General features: G+C 37.6%; 1 protein-coding gene across 1 annotated transcript in view; it reads right to left on the reverse strand.

The window, feature by feature from the left end:
* The window catches only part of LOC122816299 (carbonic anhydrase-related protein 10-like), a 1,153,091-nt gene that overhangs the window by 94,909 nt on the left and 1,036,065 nt on the right, over positions 1–22,117 (reverse strand). The window contains exon 4 of the mRNA XM_044089030.1: positions 16,009–16,081. Coding sequence (XP_043944965.1) covers positions 16,009–16,081 — 73 coding nt within the window. The remainder of the gene's footprint in view (positions 1–16,008; positions 16,082–22,117) is intronic.

Here is a 22,117-nt window from a genome sequence, read left to right on the forward strand (position 1 = left end):
TATTTCTGAAAGCACAAACCAGACTTCCTGATATTTCACCTGGCATCACAGAGCTTGCATTTCTGATGTTATTAACTAGCACAATGAATGTGATTACAGGTGCAATTTTGTTGCTTGGTGGAAGAATTCATGGGGTTCCTTTTCAACTGCTTGAAATCCATATCTGTATGGGGATCACCTTTTTATCCTGAAAGTTGTCCAAAATCAGTACATTATTGTCTTAGTGTATATGCTGGTCCTTTTATGGTGATATCATTTTTAGAAAGTACTGCATTCTTGTTTCTCCCCTCCAGATGCAGCTGTAGAAGGTCATATTATTTCCACCCTTCCCGTGGCAAATTTTTACCCCAGTATACCTTTCTTAAATTGAGTTAGCATGTTCTTCTTGGTTAGAGTTGGACTTAGCTTTGTTGTGTTGCATACATTTTGGGCTTCGTGGATTCTTCTCTTTAGGTTTATTAATTTGTTCATAGGTAGATAGGTAAATTCTAGGGTATCAGTCTGCAGGCTATTACAGGCCTTGCCATTAACAGAGGTCAAAATTAAACCCTGTATCTTCTATCTGTGATGCTAGGAACTTAACCATTATATTAACCCTTAAAAATTGTTGATCTTGTAATCCCATCATACAGATTTACCACTGAATGGTCAACTGTATGCATGCTCATAAGAATAATTTTATTAAAGCACTTAAAGCCTTTATAGATGCTTATGATATTTTTATTAGCTCACAATTCTCCTATATTCCTTATGAATTTGTTCTCATATCATGCAATGCAATGCTGTTAATGAGCTCCTTCTAAAAATCTCCAATATATTAATTTAATTCCCTTCATCCTACATTCCTCAAAAAAATGGTGTCTTACATCTGCCAACCTCATGTTCTTCTTCAATCTCTCTCTATCTAGAGGCATAAAACCTGCAGAAGGGTTTCTGTCATTTCACTCTATAAAACTAATAATCCCACCATATGTGAGCACTTTAATCCCATAGGTATGACCCACCCCCACAGGTAAAATTATAGAACATCTCTTGGATAAACATTGTATTAGCTAGACAGCATGGCATCTGTCCTACCGCCACTGTTCTACTTCAAACCAAGGACATATCCATTGTAACTCTGACAGTGACTTTTAATAGGGCTACTTTATTTAGGCCTAAAAACTTTGACACTGGTGACCATATCCTCCTTATAAATCTGTTCATCTTTAGGTCAAACTATCCATCTTTGCTATCTATCTCTAGCATTCACCATTTCAAGGCAAAGTGAAATATATTCTATCTTGTATTTTACACTTCATATCTGAGGTCCCCCTAAGGCTCAGTATTTGGACCTCCTATCCTTTTCATCTTTCTGTCAACAACCTCCCACTGGACATAAAACTTTAAGATGTTAGTATATATCAATGATCTCTTTTTCCTCTTACTTAAAATAGCCAGTGATAAAGACTCTGTTCAAAACTTCAGGAAATATTGCTTTAAATAATATTTGTCAAATCTTCTCTCAGCATCTGCTAACTGCTAATTCAACAACAACAAAAAATATTAATGATATCTGGCACATCAGGAATATTAAATTATTATCCATCCTTCTCCATCATTGACCCCCAGACAAACTTACTACCTACGTAACTAACTTCAGATATCTTGATTGTACTCTTTCCTGTAATTATTATGCTGAAATCTGTTTTCAAGCACTTAAACAACTCACACTAGCATTGAAGCTAACACATCTCCTTACTCCAGACATACTATACCACACAGCCCAAAATATTCCACAACCTAAACTTGAATACGTCTTCCTTTTGTTCTAGGAAACTTTAAAATGTAACTTACTTTAAAGTAAAATGAATATAGAGTATGCCATTTCATCAATCTGTCACATAAAAGAACATTGTAACATACTTATAAGTACTCAGTTGGTCTTGTAGCCTCCACGATAATTCCCCCAACCACCTGTATTTCATTTGCCACCATCTCTCTATGGCTGATAATTATGCTCTGCTAAGAAAGACACTGCTTTTAATAAATTAATTTTTTCTCAATCTACATGGAAAAGGCTTTTCAAAGGCTTACTCTCACAGTATGGAATTCTGACCCAATAAAAATCAAGAGCTCTCCAACTATTTCATCTTTCAAGTGTTTCTTAAAAAAAACCTTACTTAAAGTTAATACAATACCACTGTCTGAGGCAAACCTCCCTAGCATAAACCCTCAGTACTTCTGATTCAGTAAATTTTCTTATTATATTACCTAGACATGCAAATTGTATACCCATTGTATATATTGTAAATAATATTGCAGTCTTGACTAACTACCTCAGTGCTTATACTGTCACATTGATTTTAATTTTTAACAATATTTCTTTTTGTCTTTTAGTCTTCAAAAGCATGTTCTAATTATTGAGCCTAATTGCACTTTTCTATTATAGCCCAGATTGTGACTCAAACATCTCATGTGAACCAGCCCACCTACTTGTTTAAAAAAATGCAAGTAAATAAAAAAGAAAGAAAGAAAAATGAATACATGCATATGTATGTATATACACACACACACACAAACACACATTTATATATATATATATATATATATATATATATATATATATATATATATATATACACACACATGGATCTATGCTGTAAGATCGAAAGTACATTTCAGTGAAACGTACATGAATGAACTTACTTTTGCAAAAATGCATTTTATCGAAAATGCACTTTCGTGGAAAAAAAATGCCAAAAAAACTACATAAATAAAACACATCTCACGTTTATGCAGGGGGGGGCTGTACCCCCACCCCCCCACTTTAATATTCTCACTCTGAGATTGCACTATAGTAGGGAAAAGGGAATATTCCCTTATTCCTGCTGTACCACAATCTAAGCAACAGTTTGCTTAGTTGTACAATCAATACTACATGTTGATGTACAACTAAATCTACATGTAAGCTGCATGTTGTTTTTTTCCTTTTTTTTTTGTGAAAGTACATTTTTGATAAAATGCACTTTCGCTAAAGTGAATTCGCTCAAGTACGTTTTGATTAAATTTCCTTTCGATATTCAGACTAGTACCCATATATATATATATATATATATATATATATATATATATATATATATATATAGGTCCCCTTCAAAACATCCAAATCCCATAACTTCTAATTTCATAACATCGAGACCAGAACATCTAAAATCCATAACATCGAACTTCATAACATCTAAAATGTATAATATGTAATAGTGTACCAGGAGATATGCAAATGTTATAGTTTCATCCGTTAATCTTATGGTATCACTATGAGATGTTGTAGTTTTCATTTCTATAGTTATTATTTATATAGTGTAGGAATTAATATTCTTTATATAGCGTTTATTTTGCCATTCTTTATGTGTTTTTTAGGTCATACAGGTAAGTGATATAGATACTATGTGTACATTCTTTATGGTGATTATGATGCAGTAGGGTTATGGAATTAGCGTTTCCCCACTGTAGTGCAATCTTGGAGTTGGTATATTTAATTTACAGGAGAGTGTGGGGGTGGAGCACCCCACATGGGGGTGCAGGGGGCTTGTCCCCCCTGCAGAAACATAGTAAAAAGTGTGTCTGGCAGTTTGGTGCTGCTATATGTGGAGGGGATGTTATTTTTATGTGATTTGTAGTGTTCGATGTTCTGATGCACATTTTTGATATTGTGAAATTTGATGTTATGGGTTTTAGATGTTTTGGGTTTTAGATGTTCTGGTTTTGATATTATGAAATTAGATGTAATGGGTTTTAGATGTTTTGAAGTAGACCCATATACACACACATATATATATATATATATATATATATATATATATATATATATATATATATATATATATATATATATATATATATATATATATATATAAATATGGATCTACTTCTGCTTACCGAAGTCCCACTTCGTCGAACTTCATAATGATGAAACGAAGTTGCAGAACATGTAGTTTCATGAATACTCGGATCACTGTAAAATAACTTTAGGAAATGAACCACTTGGCCACCATGGTGAACTTTGTCCTTTTCTCCACTATACTGCGATCTCAGAGTAGTTGGTATATTTAGTTAGTGGGGTGTGGGGGTGTTGGGGACGAAGCCCCCCACTTGGGTGGTTTTGATTTGCTTTGTTTTTTGTTTAAGTTTTGCTGGACAAGTGGTTCATAACCTTGGTGTGCAGTACTAAAATTAAACAATTTGTATAACCCTTCTTTTGAAGGACTGGTTTACAAAAATGAACACATCCCTTCCTTGCTTGGTGGGTTGGAATGACCTGAAGAATCTGTAACTGAGTGTTTGTGGAATGCAGGAATTTTTTAATAACGTTTCTGTACCAGCTCATACCCTGATTCCTCCTGTCTTTTTTTGCCTATATGTATTAATGAGTGCAGTCTTCTTAGTGTTACCTGCAGAATTTAACATGGAATATCCATTAATCTGTACATGCCTAAAAATGGCATTGGAATAAAGGTGCATGTGTCTGTTCATTCCAATAAGGAGGGACAGAGAAGCTTCCATTGCCATAGACTACAACATGAAAATACACTTAACCTTGGTGAGATCTTTAATCATAGCATCACAGAGGTTACAAATCTGTGAGTGTAATCACCTGGTTTTGTATGCACAGAAATAGTGCATGTAATCACAGAATTAGGTCTTATGATGGCTTTTCCAGAATGTTCTGTTTTGGTTTTATGGATGATTTGAATGACTGAGTAATTAACTTGTTTACTTGTGACTAATGCACAGTGACCCTGTATGTGGTCTGGTACTTTGAGGTAGATGTGTGTAGTATAACTACTGGACCTGGGGGTGAACAAGCTCATACCTTAGTGTAAGTTCTTCTGGAAACAGATGGCTTCTCACTGACCATTTTATGTGTAGAGAGCTTTGCATCTGGTTTAATTACATGTGTGCATCTCTCAAATTTGGAATCACTGTCCCCAGTTAAAAGTAAATTGTTAGTGAACATCAAAAAATATAGAGATTTTCTAAGTAATTAAGTGCAAGAACATTGAAGGTGGAAAGTTTGTCTATTCTCTGCATTTTTTGTTTATGAAGAGTACATTAAATTACAACTAAATCTGTAGGTAGACTTCATTATTGACCTGTGTGTGACAAACAAAATGGATAATCAGTTAAATATGACATACAAGTAAATACGTTACTGACCTATATGCTCATTTTTCTCCTGCTTAGCAAGGCCTTTTCTTCTCCTTTTGTAGTGCAGTACTAGGAACTGTATCAGACATTTAACAGTAAGATGCAAAAGAAGATTCATGTATTAATGTACTGTAGGTGCTGCAGTACCTTCACAAGGAATAAGAGAAGTAATTGGTCTAATGGGAGAGTATTCTTAGTGTGTTCTTCTAGTGTTCATTAGACACAACAGAAGAGATATGAGTAGGTGGGGCTTCTAAAGTGAAATGTATATAAGGAGCAGACAACTCAAGAACCATTGGTCTTAAAGATACAGCAAGGATAGAATGCGTCAGGTAAGGAAAAATTCAAAAATGGTTGCAGAACAGTCACGACTGCCTGGTCTCAGGATTAATATTTGTTCTTTTCTCTCTGTCTTAAATAAAAAATACTTTTTCTCTGCTCCTTCACCGATTCAGATATAGTTAATCCCTTTGTAGTCAAAGAATACAAGATAACTGTGCTTCCTTGCCCTATACCAGAACTTTCAAAACTCTAAGAGAAAAACTTGAAGTAAAGCAGCATCACAACAAAACAAAACAAAAGGAAAATAAATCAGTTCAGTAGAGAAAAAAAAACTTGAAGTAAAGCACCACTGCAACAAAACAAAACAAAAAGAAAATAAATCAATTTAAGTATACAAAGTATATATCAGTAAATCAAAAATATCCATGTAACAATCTTACCCGGCAGATCTCAGGAATAAATGTTTCCTTTACAACACAGTTGATCTACTGTTTGCTATTATATTAATAATAACTAATATACTGAAGTTCGATAATTGGTCTCCTTCCATGTAAAGGATAGCAAATGAGGAAATCCCGTAGGAAATTTGTTTCTGTTATTAGTTGTAAAGAGTTTGAAAGAAGGAGTGAGATTGTAATTTTTCTTGTACCAAAGAATGTAGAACTTATTTTAGAAAAGTTAGTCATAAAGTTATCCTTTTGAGAACCAGTTTCAGATGTTTTGAAAGCAATCTTGCATGGAAGACTGAAGAGCAGCTTCTTTTAGTTCTTTCTTAAGAAGGAACAGGTAATTAGTATATAGAATCATTTAATGTATAGCAGGGTACTAGGAAGTTTTTACTGAAGAAAGAGAATAAGGTCAAGTCTTGAACCATAAGTGGCACTTTAGGAAACAAGTCAGAGTTGGACCTTTCTTTCCCAAAATTTATTAGAATAGATCTGCTACTAAGAACACTGCAAACCAGGAAGTATTTGGATTTGAATAGTTTATGAATGCAAGTTTTTGTAGAATGAAAGAGTGATCCCCAAAAGCAAATGTGGTTACATGAGTATGGTTCCTGTAAGGTAAGCACCATCCATATCTTAATGAAGCCACTAATGTTCGAAGGCCTGCCATTATATTGTAATGGTATAGGAATCCATGCTGGGAGAAATTAACAAGTTTGCAGTCTTGAATGCATGTTAGTGTTAGCTTCTACAACAGTGTTTCTGCAAGCTTTTCTGTACATCACTGTTGTATTACTTAGGATAAGTTCCCAACGAAATGTCAGTAGCAAGAAAACAAAACCAAAGATAACATTACATTTGTAGATGGAACCCAATGATATGACGTATTAACAGTTTTTTTTTCATAAAACAGTGAACTATTACTGAACAGCATATGCAAATGTAAAATAAATAAATAAATTTAAAGTATGTATTCAATAGTGCAACTTTTTTTAATAGTGCAGTCAAAGGGGAAATCAGAATAATGTGAGTCATTTTATGACTTTTCTGTCATGAACTCGTGTTGTAATCAGATGCATCATTAGGAAGGCTGGCACTTTTGTATCTCATATTGTTGTGATAATAAGCTGATAGGTTATTATAGCCCTAGAAACTCTCTGAGGAACATCTGCAAGTGCCCGCTTGGTCTACAACTGAAATAAATTGCAGATAAGAAAATCCTCTGTAAAAGTTATCAAATTCCAAAATAATTTGCAGACAAGGAAAACCATTAAAAATAATTACCCATATAATCTATTACCTGGAAAAAAATATTAAGAATAGAATGAAGCTGTATTAGCAGTGACAAAAGGCTATGTTAAACCTTGTTCATAGAACTATGTCTGGTATTCATTGTTGTTTGCGCAAATGCCGTAGGGAGTGTCTGTGATGCTTATGAGTGAACGCAGCTAAGGTGCAATCATAGCCGGCTTTAGGCACCAGTGAACCCTATGGTCACTGAGGGCCCCCAACCATAGCAAGTTATCTTATTCTGATATTTTGTTACATGTCTGTCAAACCAACAAAAGCTAGTATAGCATTCTTGTATACTTAATAAACCACATGGATAACTCTTATTTATACCTCCTTTAAAATTCAAAGATATTTCTGGTTGTTATAAGTGTTTTGTCAAGTAACAGGCATCAGAATTCTATTAAATATTTTACCACTGACATAATGTCGGTGGGCTTAGTTAAATCCTACTGTTGGACATTCTCTCCACTTGCTATACCCGTGGCTGCAGGGGGGGGGGCATTAATCATCTTTGACTATTTGGGGGCCCCACAAAAGCTGCTGCAGGTTGGGGAAAAATGAGGAAAAAAATGTATTTATTTTCTAATTATGTTCTTTAACCTGAACAGGGCTGTGATATGACCCTGTTAGGATGAAGCTGATTATGAGCATGAACAAGGTAAGCACTAGAGAGATCAGCAGCCCAGAGTGACTTATCTTGATGCAAATTTTGGATCTGAAGAAGAGCTGATACTTCAGATAATCAGGGGATGTTTTTCTCTTTCAGGGAGTTTTATAAATACAAGCATAACACCAGATAGTATAACTCTCAATTCCTTTGCCTAAGAATTCAGTGAAATCCGAAAATAATAGAATAAAGGCTCAGAATCAGGACTGCATTTTAAATATTACTCTAATGCACTTAAAATGTTAGTAGAATAGCACCATTTGCATCAACACATATTTTTAACCCATAAGTATAAAACTCAGATGTCTGGATTGATTGGCTGTTTGTAATCCTGAATGATTTACCAACAAACCAAACTTTTTGTGAAAGAGAAAGCAAATATATGAACAAACTCAACGAAGGTCTGGAAATCAGGGACAGTGACAGGTATGCATTACAGCTCAATGAGGTAAATAAGTGACTTACCCCTGCTGCTATTTGACGACTGCTAAACAGCAGTCACTGATCTGGTGTGGCAAGTACCAGTGTTGCACAATATATTGCTATTTGCTGAAGTAACTACAAAACTAGGACTGCTATGGCTTATGCTTGTGTGTGTGTAAAAAATATCACTGATTTTTTGTATGTGCGTGCACCCAATAATGCCAGGACAGACATTATTCTTCTGGGTATCAGTAAAAATATACTTAATAAGTAATTATATTTCAAAAGTAAGACATAAGATGTATCACAGAAAATTCAGACACTTAGGTCTTCTTGGAGTCTGGCGGCCCCCACTCAACAGACTGCATAAATGGATACTGGCAGCTCCCTTAATCATCCTTGACTCTGTGGGGACCTCCACAAAAGCTATTGCTGACTGAAGAAAAATGAAGACAAAAAAATGTATCAATTTTCTGATTGAGCTGTTTAACCTGAACAATGCTGAGATATGAACCTTTTAGGATACAGCTAATAGCCTCTGATTTTAACCCCAGCCATTCTAAAACCAGTCCTGCTCAAATGTGTGTGTACAGAAAGCTGCTGGGGATCTGGGGATTGTGTGGTTATTACAACTTTAATTTTCATCACAGTCAAACCTTAGAGGTGTGCAGATGAAGTCATTATAGCTTGTGATTGAGCTGAGGACAGTGTGGTCATTGTTTATTTACTTTTATCACAGACCTCAGAGGTGCTAAATGAAGATTACTATAGCTTGTGTAGGGGTGGTGTACTGTCTAGGAGCAAAAAATTCGAATATATTGCTGAAATCATTCTCACAATCACACATCAGGCACATATACATGGGGCTGACTGTGAGGGTTGGGGTGAGGAAGCATGCTATGTATACATATATCAGCAGTCACTTGAAATATATGGCTAAGGCAATTTAAACCTCTGCTTTCATCCTAGTCTAACACCCAAGGGATGTATAGGCAATGACTGCCTTTTGTGGGGTTTAGGAAAGGAGGCAGCATTCCCAGATAAGAACTATGTATTCCCACAACTGGCTTGTTAGTTTATTGTGAGCTACTATTTTGTCACCTTTGAACATTAAGCCTTGGGCATAACTTATGTCTTCCTTGAAAGAAAAAAATAAGACTGAATTTCTTTTCTTTTTCATGATTTTTGTTTAAACCACCATTGAAGTAAAATGCTTTGAAAATGCTCTAAAATACATCCAAGGGCACAAATATAACCCCTATGGCTTTGGGGTCACCAGCTTAATTGAGTTATTTCCTAAATGGTTATTACTGTGCTGTCTTGGTCAGGAAAGGACTGCTGAGAGAATGCAAAGAAAACTAAAGCTGAATAGCAACAGTGAATGTCTTTCCTTTATAATAATTTTTGTTCATGCCATTATTGGATGAAAAGGTTGTGTAAAAAGAAAAAAAAACTTAAAAATTCACTTCATAGCCTATAGAAAGTTATGGCTTCTTGAAAAAGGCTGAGAGTAAGTTAAAATGTGAGAAAAGAAAGAAAAAAGTAATGTGCATGGTATGGGGAGCCCAAAAGGGGGTGGTGGATCAGAGGAGAGGACTAGAGGGTGTGTGTGTGGGGGGGGTTGCAACTAAATGCCAGTAACTCAATGCCAAAAAGTGCATTGTCATTCCCTTTGGGAAAAATGTAGTCCCCTTCCACTACCACATAGGCGGTAGTCCACTAAACACTGAAGGTGTGATAAGAGACCTAGGTACGCAGGTTGACAGCAACCTCTCCTTTGATAACCACATTGCCACTGTAGTCAGAATGTCCTTCTATGTGGCACATCTCATTACAAAAGGTTTCTCATCCAGGAAGAAGAAGGTCATAATCCTCTACTCGTCCCTCAGTAGACCTATTATAGAATACAATGCCTCATTCGGTATGTACTCACTAGGCACCTACAACAACTGGAAAGGCCACAAAAATACCTCTAAGAGGATCTTAGGCCTTAGACACATGCCCTATATGGACAGACTCAAAAAACTCCAGCTATACTCTGTCTCTTATCGCCTACTTAGAGGAGATCTCTGCTTGACCTACAAAGCCATATCTAACCCAGAGTTGCTAGATATGCTACACCTAAAAAAATCCCAATCCCTCTGTGCTACATGCTCCAGGGACCTAAACCTCACTACCACAATAAACAGAACATGCTGGAGGGACAGGTTCCTAACCCAGAGACTTCCCATACTCTGGAACAAACTTTCCATTCATGTCAAGCAGAGCACTTCACTGGCACTCTTTAAGAAAAATCTTGTTGAGTGGATGGGCAATAGGAAGTTTACCCCAGGGATCACTTCAGTGGCCTTACTTGACAGGGGCACTGGGAACTAACTTTGGGCAGCATGATGCCAGGGAATCTTCTTGGACTAGGCTAATATAGGCTCCACAGCGATTAGCCTAGTACATACCTTTGAACCTATGAACTGTAAGTGTCCCTTTGTTAGATAGGTCAACAATGTGTGGTATATTCTTCTTCTTTTGGCTGCTCCTGTTAGGGGTCGCCATAGCAGATCAACTGTCTCCATTTCTTCCTGTCCTCTGCATCTTGCTCTGTCACACCAACCACCTGCATGTCCTCTCTCACCACATCCATAAACCTTATCTTAGGCCTTCCTCTTTTCCTGTTACCTGGCAGCTTCATCCTTAGCATCTTTTTTCCCAATATACTCTGCATCCCTCCTCAGCACATGTCCAAACGAATGTAATCTTGCCTCTCTGGCTTTGTCTCCAAACCTTCCAACCTGGGCTGACCCTCTAATATACTTATTCCTAATCCTGTCTATCTTCATCACACCCAGTGCAAATCTTAACATCTTCAACTCTGCCACGTCAAGCTCTGACTGCTGCCTTTTTGTCACTGCCACTGTCTCCAACCCATATAACATAGCTGGTCTCACTACCCTCTTGTTGACCTTCACTTTCACTCTTACTGGTACTCGTCTGTCACAAATCACTCCTGACACTCTTCTCCACCCACTCCATCCTGCCTGTACTGTCTTCTTCACCTCTCTTCTACACTCACCATTACTCTGAACTGTTGATCCCAAGTACTTAAACTCATCCACCTTCGCCACCTCTACTCCCTGCATCCTCACCATTCCTCTATCCTCCCTCTCATTCACACACATATATTCTGTCTTAGTCCTGATGACCTTCATTCCTCTTCTCTCTAGAGCATATCTCCACCTCTCCAGGGTCTCCTCCACCTGTCCCCTACTCTTAATACAGATAACAATGTATAGGCCTGTTGTAATGTAACAGCTTGTAGCTAAGGTCTGTCTGTGCGCACTACTCCTAAAAGTTTGCAGCACAAACTAAAAGGTTTCTTAGGAGGTGTGGCATTGAGAGGATGATACTTATACTGGAAGTACCTAGGGGGTCCCAACTTGACATTTGCTGGGGGCCCCCAAAATGCTAACACCAGCCCTGGGTGCAATTCACAGATGCTATTTACACTAATGTTCAATGCCTTAAGTATGAGCTGTAAATGAGAAATTTTGGGAAGCAGCTTATGCTAATGACATGTTCTTGTGATTCATAGTCCAATATCCATGTTGTATGCACAGCCATTGTTAAACGCCTTGCTGCACCTTTGCTTTCTGCTTTGCAATCCATGAACTTGTGTCCAGTGATCCCTTCAGTGGTTTTGTCCATGTATACACAAGCACTTCACTGACACCAAAATGAATTATTTAACGGGCGACTTTAGCAGTTTGTCAGTGTATGCAGAAGCACTTCACTGACATGTAAATGAATCATTTCCCCTGCAACCCCTTCAGCAGTTTGTCCAAGTTTGCACAAGCACTGAAATTACACTAAATAAATTATTTTCCCCAGTGGTCACTTCAGCAGTCTGACCATGGATGCACGAGGTCTTCAGTGACACATAAATTAATCATTTCCAGCAGCAACCCCTTTATTTGTTTGACCACGCATGCACAAGCACCAAGACACTGAATGGAATGACCCCCCAACACTCCTTTCAGCAGTGTGACCATGTATGCACCAGCACTAAAATACAATGAAACAAACACTTCTTGAAGTAAAGACAACAATTGGACATCCTTTTAAAAAGTATGGTAGTATATATTCATTTTTCCCTTCTAGTAAGATAATTAATTTGCTGCCTAACTATCATATTCCACTGGTAAATCAGTGCTTAAAGGCATACGTTCAGGGTCCTTTAGGCATACGATCATAGGAGGTTACTAGGCTAATGGCCCTGGGGCTGTTATAAGCCTAGCTAAGAGTTTATCCACCCAAAAGAAATACCTCAGTCAGCACCTGTTGCCCCTGTCAATGAGGGACAAAAGTGGAACCCCTGGGACAAATTTGAGGTTTCCCATCCACTCGTTAAGGTTGCACTTGAAGAGGGTCAGTGATGTACTCTGTTTGACACATATAAGAAGTCTATTCCAGAGACGGGGGAGCCTCAGGGAGACAAACCTGTCTCTCCAGAAAGTTTTGTTGATATTGCATATTAGATTTATTAATGGTAATGCACAAGGAGTTAGACTTATGGATATGCAGCATCTCTAGTAGGGTAGGGTCCGATATTGCCATGAAGGCGAGGCATAGATCACCTCTGAGCAATCTATATGATACTAAGTAGAGCGAAAGTGATTTGAGCCTGTCCACACCGGACAGGTGTTGGAGGCCATGGAGTCTCTTTATGAGGTATTTCTGTAGCCTTCCCAGTTTGTGCAGGTGTTTGGAGAGGTACATACCAAATGAGGCATTATATTCAATTCTAGGCCTAATGAGTGAAGAGTACAGAGAGGTAATAACCTCCTTTTTTCTGGGTGCAATCCCTTTATTTATGATATGAACCAAGTAAAAGGCTTTTCTGACCACTGCCGCTACATGATGGTTGAATGTGAGATTATTGTCAGCTCGAGTACCAAGGTCTCTCACCACAGGTTGTGTGCTTAGGGGTTGCCAATCAGTAAGGGCTGTGTTTTTGCCAAATGGTATGATAATACATTTTTTTGCATTTAACTTACAGCCATGACTTTGGCATCAGTTATTTGTAGCTATGAGACCCTCTTGAAGTATGTTAACATCAATTGGGTAGTCAATGACAGCACCCAACTTACAGTCATCCGCAAACCTGGTCAGCCACAGGCCCTTTGTCTTTGCCTGGACCTCTGAGAAGTATATACCAAACAGTAGGGGTCCCAGGAAAGATCCCTGGGGAACACCACTAGTGACAGGTCTGCTGTCAGAGGTGGCAACACCTATTTTGACCTTGTGGGTCCTATCTGTGAGCCAGTTGGCCTCCCATCTGACTAGATAGGGATTAACACCGAGTTGTGTTAGCTCTTCAATGATGCCCGAGTCAGGGATTGTGTCAAAGGCCTTGGCCTAGTCAAGGTAAGCTACATGTACTGACGTTCCCTCATCCAGGGCCTTGATGAAAGTCTCAAAGAAGTCAACCAGGTTAAACAGGCAAGATCTGCCTTTGATGAATCTGAATTGGGTGGGGATAAGTGCTTCGAGATTGCCTATGTTCTTGTTTATGAGCTCCATAATAATATGCTCCATGGCTTCATGCATCAGACTTGTCAAGCTAATGAGGCAAAAGTTTGCCTGGTCAGTAGTGGCACCACCTTTGTACAAGGGGATGACAATGGCAGTTCTCCACTCTGCTGGAATGAAGCCTGTACTTAGGCTGTGGTTGAATGGGGTGCTCAATAGCAAGATAGTTCTTGCTGGAGATGGTGCAAAATACAGCCTGGGATACTATCAGGTCCCATGGAAGCTGTGTTCTTTGCCTTGGATAGGGGTTTTAACGCTTGATCTATAGAGATGTGAAGTACGGAACAAGTATCAGGGATGTTGAATGGGCCTTTGGGGGGCTATTGGGTGATCTTTGTGCTGAACCTTTCAACTATCAGGTTGTCTAAGTCAACAAGATCAGTGTAAGTGGTACCATTACGTACTAATTCAAAACAAACCTGGGCTTTGCCATGGAGGTTCCTGATGTAACTGAAGAAAGCTTTTTGTATACAAATGAGGCCCTTTTATGTTTGTCTCTTTGAAGCGTATAATAACCAAATGTGTAATACCTGTTATCCTTGTAATTTTTTGGCCAAGTCAAGGTAAGCTGTATGTACTGACTTTCTCTCATCCATGGCCTTGGTGACAGTTTCAAAGAAATTAACCGGGTTCAAAGGCAAGATCTGCTCCTGACGAATCCAAATTGGGTGGGGTCAAGTGCTTGGAGATTGCCTATGTCCTTGTTCATGAGCTCTGTAATAATATGCTCCATGGCTTTACACATCAGGCTTGTCAAGCTAATGGGGTGATAGTTCCTCGGGTCAGTAGTAGCACCATCTTTGTGCAAGGGGATGACAATAGCAGTTCTCCACTCTGCTGGAATGAAGCCTGTAATTAGACTGCAGTTAAATAGGATGCTCAATGGTGAAGCTAGTTCTTGCTGAAGATGGTACAGCCTGGGATACTATCATGTCCCATGGAAGCTGTGTTCTTTGCCTTGGATAGGACCTTTAACACTTGATCTACAGAAATGGGAGGTACGGGACAAGTATCAGGGATGATGAATGGGCCTTGGAGGGGTAGAGGGGTGAAGTTTGCACTGAACATATCAGCTAGCAGGTTAGCTAAGTCAACAGGATCAGTGTAAGTGGTGCTATTAAGTACTAATTTGGAAGAACTTGGGCTTTGCCATGGAGGTTCCTGATGCAACCAAAGAAGACTTTTTGTATACAAATGAGGTCCTTTTATGTTTGTCTCTATGTTGTTGTTTTTCTTTTGGCTTTTCCCGGTTAGGGGTCGCCACAGCAAAACTCCAGTCCGCTAATGACTGGCAGTCGATTTTTATAGTGCCGAGGTGCCAGCCCGACACCCAACCTTCAACGAAGGCATGCCCATTCACGCATGTCTTTCAAACACCACTTGGCCGCGGGGAGGACATGCAGACTCCACACAGAAGGCGCTCCAGCCAAGAATCGAACGGGAGAACCTCTTGCTGTGAGGCGACAACGCTACAGCTGCACCACCGCTATGAAGTGTATAATAACCAAATGTGTAATACCTGTTATCCTTGTTATTTCTTTCCTCAACACTCATGCCTTAATCATGTGTCACTTTTGCCTTATAGAGACGTGTTTACCAAAATAATTCCATATTTCTGTACTCATGTTGAATGACCTTATCTGCCCATATTTCTGTAAACATGTTGAATGACCTTATCTGCCCATATTTCTGTAGACATGTCGAATTACTTTATTTGCATGAAGGTATAGTGCCATTCTTGTCATATTACCACTACCAACTTATGGAGGGCAGAGCTATGCATACCGCCCAATGAATGGTTACATTAAGAAACAGCACAAGAGACTGGGGTCAGCATTTCTCACAGATGCAAGCCATGAATAGTATTTGTTATTTTTGTTATTCATCTGTTTTACATTTGAATGCAGTTTACTTTTAGACAAATCTACTTTCTGTTAAGAAAACTACTCTAACTGAAGAGAGATTGATTTATTTAGAAACACATTCTGTTTTGGAGTTATTTATATAGCACATAAACAAAACATTATGCTAACATCTACAGATCCTTCTTAGGAACAATAGCTTTTGAGTGGGTAGTAGAATGTCAAGAAAAACTTGTGTTGTTAGTAAATAAAATGTACTTACTTTTATATGTTATTCTTGTTATTGTGTCCCTGTTTAACATTCGATTAAGGAATGGATTTGTTGAGTCAGACACCTAGAAAGAAACAGAACAGTTTTAAAGTAAAATATACTTAGTCAATATAAAACAAACCATTTTTTCCAACTTTTTCCAGTACTCATTTTTCATATACCTGGCAAAAGCATTCCAAATTAATAGAGAGATACTATGCTAGACAGATAGATAGATATAGAGATGCAGGCAGGCAGACAGACAGACAGACATATAAATAGAGAGATAGATAGGGATGTTGTCAGACAGGTAAGCAGACAGACAGACACAAATGCCTTGTATAAGGTATGCATTTAGTGGCTAGCCTGTTTTTCCCTATTTGCATATCACTTTGAATCATATTTAGCACTATCACCTCACAAAAAACATTTTATAAGTGTTAATAAAACACTGTATTGTACTGTTTGGTAAAGCTGTTGTTTAATGATGTAATTCTTTAAACCCAGGAAGCTTGTCAGGTTTCTTCAATTAATAGTCTTTTATATGTAAGCACTGTTTTTGGTTCTCAGAGTCCTGACCTCAGGATACTAAATGAAATACAAGGTCTCTAATGGATGGAAATGAATTCAGAGGAGTGATTTAATATCCAAAGCTATAATCATGATGAGACTTTTTAAAAAGAATGTCCTTGTTTTTATTTCACATACTATTCAAAAATTGCAAAAAGCAGCATACTAATTTAATATATTGTCTTGTATTTGTATATATTGTCCTTTATTTGTAAGGATTTACGGAAAACATTTTTTTTGCAGTAAACTTTAAAATATTAAAGTGGGCATGTGAAACAGCATAAGCTTTTAATATGCTGTCAAATAATTTTAAGATGATACTAAACAAAGATACTTTTTTAACATGGTAAGAACAGCTTTTGAATGAAAACATAGTATTCTAGAGTTTTTCTCTGAGACCTAAGCAGCTTGTTACATCAGAATTCAACTCTTCCCCAATCGTATAGTTTTGGAACCCATATGAAAAGGCATATTGTTTGTGCTATAGACTTGCTGTGAGTCAATTTTTAATGCTGTTGCATGATTTATGAGGCAAACCTCATTGTTTCTTCTTTGGTATTTAAACACTGTGGAGGTCTTATTTAAGTGTTCCATTAGAGTTAGATATATTTATTCTCAGATATTCCACCATGCACTTAGTAATCAGAAAATATAATTAAGTCACTATTGGTAAAGCATTTGAAATAAATATGTCAGACATTATCAAGTCTAATAAATGCTTACCTCTGCAGCACTGAGAGATAAATCCCTCATGATGACCCAAATGACATGAGTTTGAATAGAAGGTCTGACTCTGGAAGAGACAGGAGAAGAGAATGGGAGTGTGTGGCAGGATCAGCCCACCTCTTCTAGGGAATTATAGTTTCTGATCTCGCTGTGTACCAGTGCAAGTGCAGATTAGCATAGAAGCTATCAAGCAATAAAAGGATGTAGGTATGGAATCCTAAGCAGGTGACAGCAGCCCTAATGAGGCATATGCGTGACAGCACTAAGACACACATCAGAGGGAGGTCTCCAAACTGCCTAGATTGTGCTTAGGGGGAGAGGTATGGGTAGAGTTATGACAGGGTTAAACACCTACATAGTCCACACCTTAAATGAAGCAGACCATTGATTGGAGGATGCTTCTGTCACCTAGGCTTCCCTTTGAGGTTTAGATCTAGGGTATAAAGTAGACTCTCACAGCTGGGGAAGGGGGAGTGCCCTTGGTCACAGCCAGTTTAGAGGGACAGGTCTCCCACATGCCTATGTTTCAGGTGGGGTTCCCTCCTCTGTGGCAATGTCAGTGGATCTGAGGGCACAAGCATTGGCATAAAGCACAATCATGGTTACCTGGATGACAGCCCCATCTGGGCAGCTTTTAAATGGATATGTCTGGGCATGTTTGTCGGGGTGTAGGTAAGCTTGATTTTTGATAAGTACATAGGCAAAAAGCACCTACAAAAGTCTAAGTAAATATACATACCACTTGTATAATACATTAACACCAGTGATGATCTCCCACAATAATTCCCATTTAATTAAAGGTGCTACTCAAAAAACCATAAATGATAACTGTTAGTGACTGCATTAATGGACTTCCACTTAACGGACCAGACAGAGAAAACAGCTTATTGTATAACAATAGAAATTACAGCATTAAGGGTTATCAAAAGCAACAAGTATAAGCAGGTACACATGGAATTAAGGGCAGATAGTGACAAAGAGGTACTCCCGAGAAGATAGAGGAAAGACTTACTATATGTGTAGCTGAAAAGACATGCAGTCCTGTTATTAGTGAGTAAAGTAAAACATTGTACAGCATAGTATATCATATTTTAGTGTAGTATAGGCAATACATAGTATTGCACAGTACCATACCTCTCAACTGTACAAATTTTCGCAGAATGCCTCATATTTTTGGTGTGTTCATCCTAAAATCTGTACTTTTCTGGCAAATAGCCGAGGATTGAAATCATTAAATAATGACAAACATTTGAGTTTAAGACTCGACATCCTTCAGAAAATTCATGCTAATGAAAAACCTATTATTCTATCAACTTTCTAAGTTTAAACCATGGCACAATTTCAAGAACTGTAGAGTCTTCACACAGGTTTAATTGTCTTCACACAGATGTAATAAAAACTTTAGAACTTTAAGTGCTTTTCGTTTGCAGACATGCAAACTTCATCAGAAGTACTAACACGAAAAATTAACTGTTCTTATATAATCACTCAATCAAAAAACGTGGGACAAAGCATAACTATTTACTTAAACAGACATTACCCCGAAACAACTCATTATTATTCTTTAGAAATTTTTGTCTTTAAATAATTATTCATAGACCCATACTGCATTGAAACATTTAAAAAGGTTAAAATAAACCAAGTTTTAAAAACTGTAAGTACTTTCTAACTAAATAACAACATTGTTACCAACACATCTATAGTGGGAAAATAGTTGGATGAATATTGTAACAAACTTTATCTTTGCAAACTTTTGAGTTTAAGGACACTAGTGATAGAACATGATTCATTTAAACCTGGAACATTGTAAGCGTTAAGTTTAATCTGCCACATTAGTTCCAGCTCTTCCAGCTTAAAAGAAAATGGGCCACCCCTAGTGTCCTGCAGAATGTTATCTATAACCATAAATTTAAATTGGTGGCCTGTATTAGACTTAACGCACAACTAGCTGGAATTTTGTAAATAATTGTATGTCATTTGTATATCAACCTGATCTGCACAGATGCTTGTGCTGAAAATGTATTTGTGAACTCTGCTTGTGTTGATTGCGTTAAAATGTATCAACAATGCCACCTGAAGATAAATATGCATGTATTATGGTAACTGAATTAAATGTGTATGCTTCAAAAGAGGACACTGGCACAACAATGGTTAACCAGTTGACTTATTTTACAAAGAATAAGGGAAATGTAAATGAGCTGTTAAATCATTAAATGGCAACCCACAGTGCTGAGTAGGCCTGGAGCCAGTAGGTCTAGTAGCAGCCATTATCTGTTAGCTTCTGTAAAGAATAGGGAAAGTGTTGTAAATGTTTCTGGCTCCAGGCATTGCCATAAAAAGCACTAAATGTGTATTGTAGCAGTCTGCTAAAGTCCTGTCTCAAACTTCAAAAGGAGATATTGTGGTAACTTATAGTCAGGTGACCAGATGAGATCATTCTGCAGGTCATTTTGGATATTACATTTTACAGGGTGTAATCTCAGAGCATAGGGTATTCTGTTTGGGACATGACTAGAAATACTTCTCATGTATTTCATTTTGCCTTACCCAAGTAAGTAAGTTACTAGGGAACAGTAAAATTCTCTTAGATTCAGTAAGAAATATAGTAAAGCTTAATTTAGATATTGTTTTTCTTTATTTGTCTGAGTCTGCCCTTCAATATTCTTTTCAATATTTCCTATGATTTGAACTCTGTGGTTTATCATGAATATACATATATATATATATATATATATATATATATATATATATATATATATATATATATATATATATATATATATTCAGTATTTGTATGTACTTTTATTATTTATTATTAAATATATTTTTTTATCATGACTGGTTCTTGAAGAGAGTATCTACGCTTTGAATACTTATATTTATTTGGTGACACTGTGTGGGCCACTCAAGAAGGCCTAACTGTCTTAGTGAACTATGACCATTTGTATTAATATTAACATCACAGTTTAATTGCAAACCCTTTGTTAAGTGCCTTAGAGAAGCTGATTGTGGAGTGTCTGGTGGCAGTGGCAACTACCTCATAGTCTGGCAGAAGTGGCCATAGCTAGTAGACCTGTGCCAGCCTTTCCCAGGTGTGTATATATGTGTGTGTGTGTGTGTGTGTGTGTGTGTGTGTGTGTGTGTGTGTGTGTGTGTGTGTGTGTGTGTGTGTGTGTGTGTGTGCAAATCAAATCTCTCAAAGTTTGTGTGTGACAGCTACTTGGGGCAGGGACATGAAGCACTGGGTTTACAGACAGGGTGCTGGAGGATTTGACTTGGATACTTGGCTGAGGACCTAACCCTATAGGTGTACAAGTGGGGAGTCTTATTGGGGATCTGGAGGGAGACAGATATAGAGACATCCAGACCATGGTCTGAGTGTGTTTCCTGTGCTCTTAAGGGAAATTGTACTTGATGCAGAGAGGTCTGTGTATGGAAATACTGACTGTATCCATTGTATTCCAAGTGCACGTCACTGTCCAGTATCAGTGGTGAGAATTCAGACTTCTTGATTACTGGTCCAGCATGGGGACAACACACAGTGGTGCCCATCACATATTGGCAGCAGTGGTGGGTGTGTTAATATACACAAACACCGAAACACACACACACACACACACACACACACACACACACACACACACACACACACACACACACACACACACACACACACACACCAATATATGGGTGTACCACATTTAATCTAAATCTAAAATACCATAGGCTGACTACAAAAATATCAACCACAAAAGGTTGAAAACATTAAAAGTAACACATCACTATGCATGCACTGGGAAACAGCCTTGACTCATGCAAAATCTAAACTGGAAAAAAAAAACAATCAAAAACATAATTTTTTTTCATGGTGAAAGCCCTGCTGCTCTACCAAGTGGGAGGCTTTACCTTGGGTGAAAAAAAAAAGACTTCTACAGCATTACTATATTGTGCTTCCCACTAAATTAATTGAAAGAAAATGAATAATGTCTTACTCAGCTGATGTCAATTTCATTGACATTATAAAATCCTTCAGGTAAGCACACCATTTTCTTCTTTCAAAAATGAAAACAAGTTTGGTTTTGGCTAAGGAGCCATTAACTAGTCGTAGAGCTATCTCTTACTGCAGATTTTTCAAGTATCTAGGTTTCCTTCCTTCTCCAGTGTAGGTGCATATTTCTGGCTTAACCAACAGTGGATCATTCCTTGGACCAATTCTATTTTCACTGTCCATTAATGACCCCACTGGTATCTATTTAAAATTAATGAAATACTACATTTGGATGCTTTTAAATATTAACTTCTAGGAAAACTATTACAAACACAGAACAAAAACTTCAAAGCAATTGTATTAATTAAATGCACTGGCCTGCAAGAGGCAACTTGATTACCATCCCCCAAAACACTGCACTCATGTCATTCAGGACTATGCAATACCAAAAGATCCTCACTTGTCTCCTTCTTCAGTATCCACTGAACAATGCTATTAGCAAGGCTTTTTAATATACACATCTTCAGGTAATTCTAGCTCAAACTGTCACCTTTAAATACAATTAAGAACTGACAGCAGGCAAATCTCCTGACAAAATCAAACACTACAATAAGATTTCTTGTCTTCTTATTCCTGAAAATAGCTCAGGTATTGGGATCTTCCTTCCCAAGACTTAATACCGTCTGCCTTCCATATTCCTGTCTCTTTACCCTTTTAACTATCCCATCATGTTGCCATGTCTGTTTAGTTATTAATCTTCTTGGAAATGAGTCATACCTTTTCCATGCATTTTGCTAATTCTTTCTGTCTTCTTACGACTGTCTCCCTTTTCCTTCC

The sequence above is a fragment of the Protopterus annectens genome, chromosome 12.part0 (genome assembly GCF_019279795.1).
Source record: "Protopterus annectens isolate FY-2018-M chromosome 12.part0, PAN1.0, whole genome shotgun sequence".
NCBI classification, from domain to species: domain Eukaryota; kingdom Metazoa; phylum Chordata; order Ceratodontiformes; family Protopteridae; genus Protopterus; species Protopterus annectens.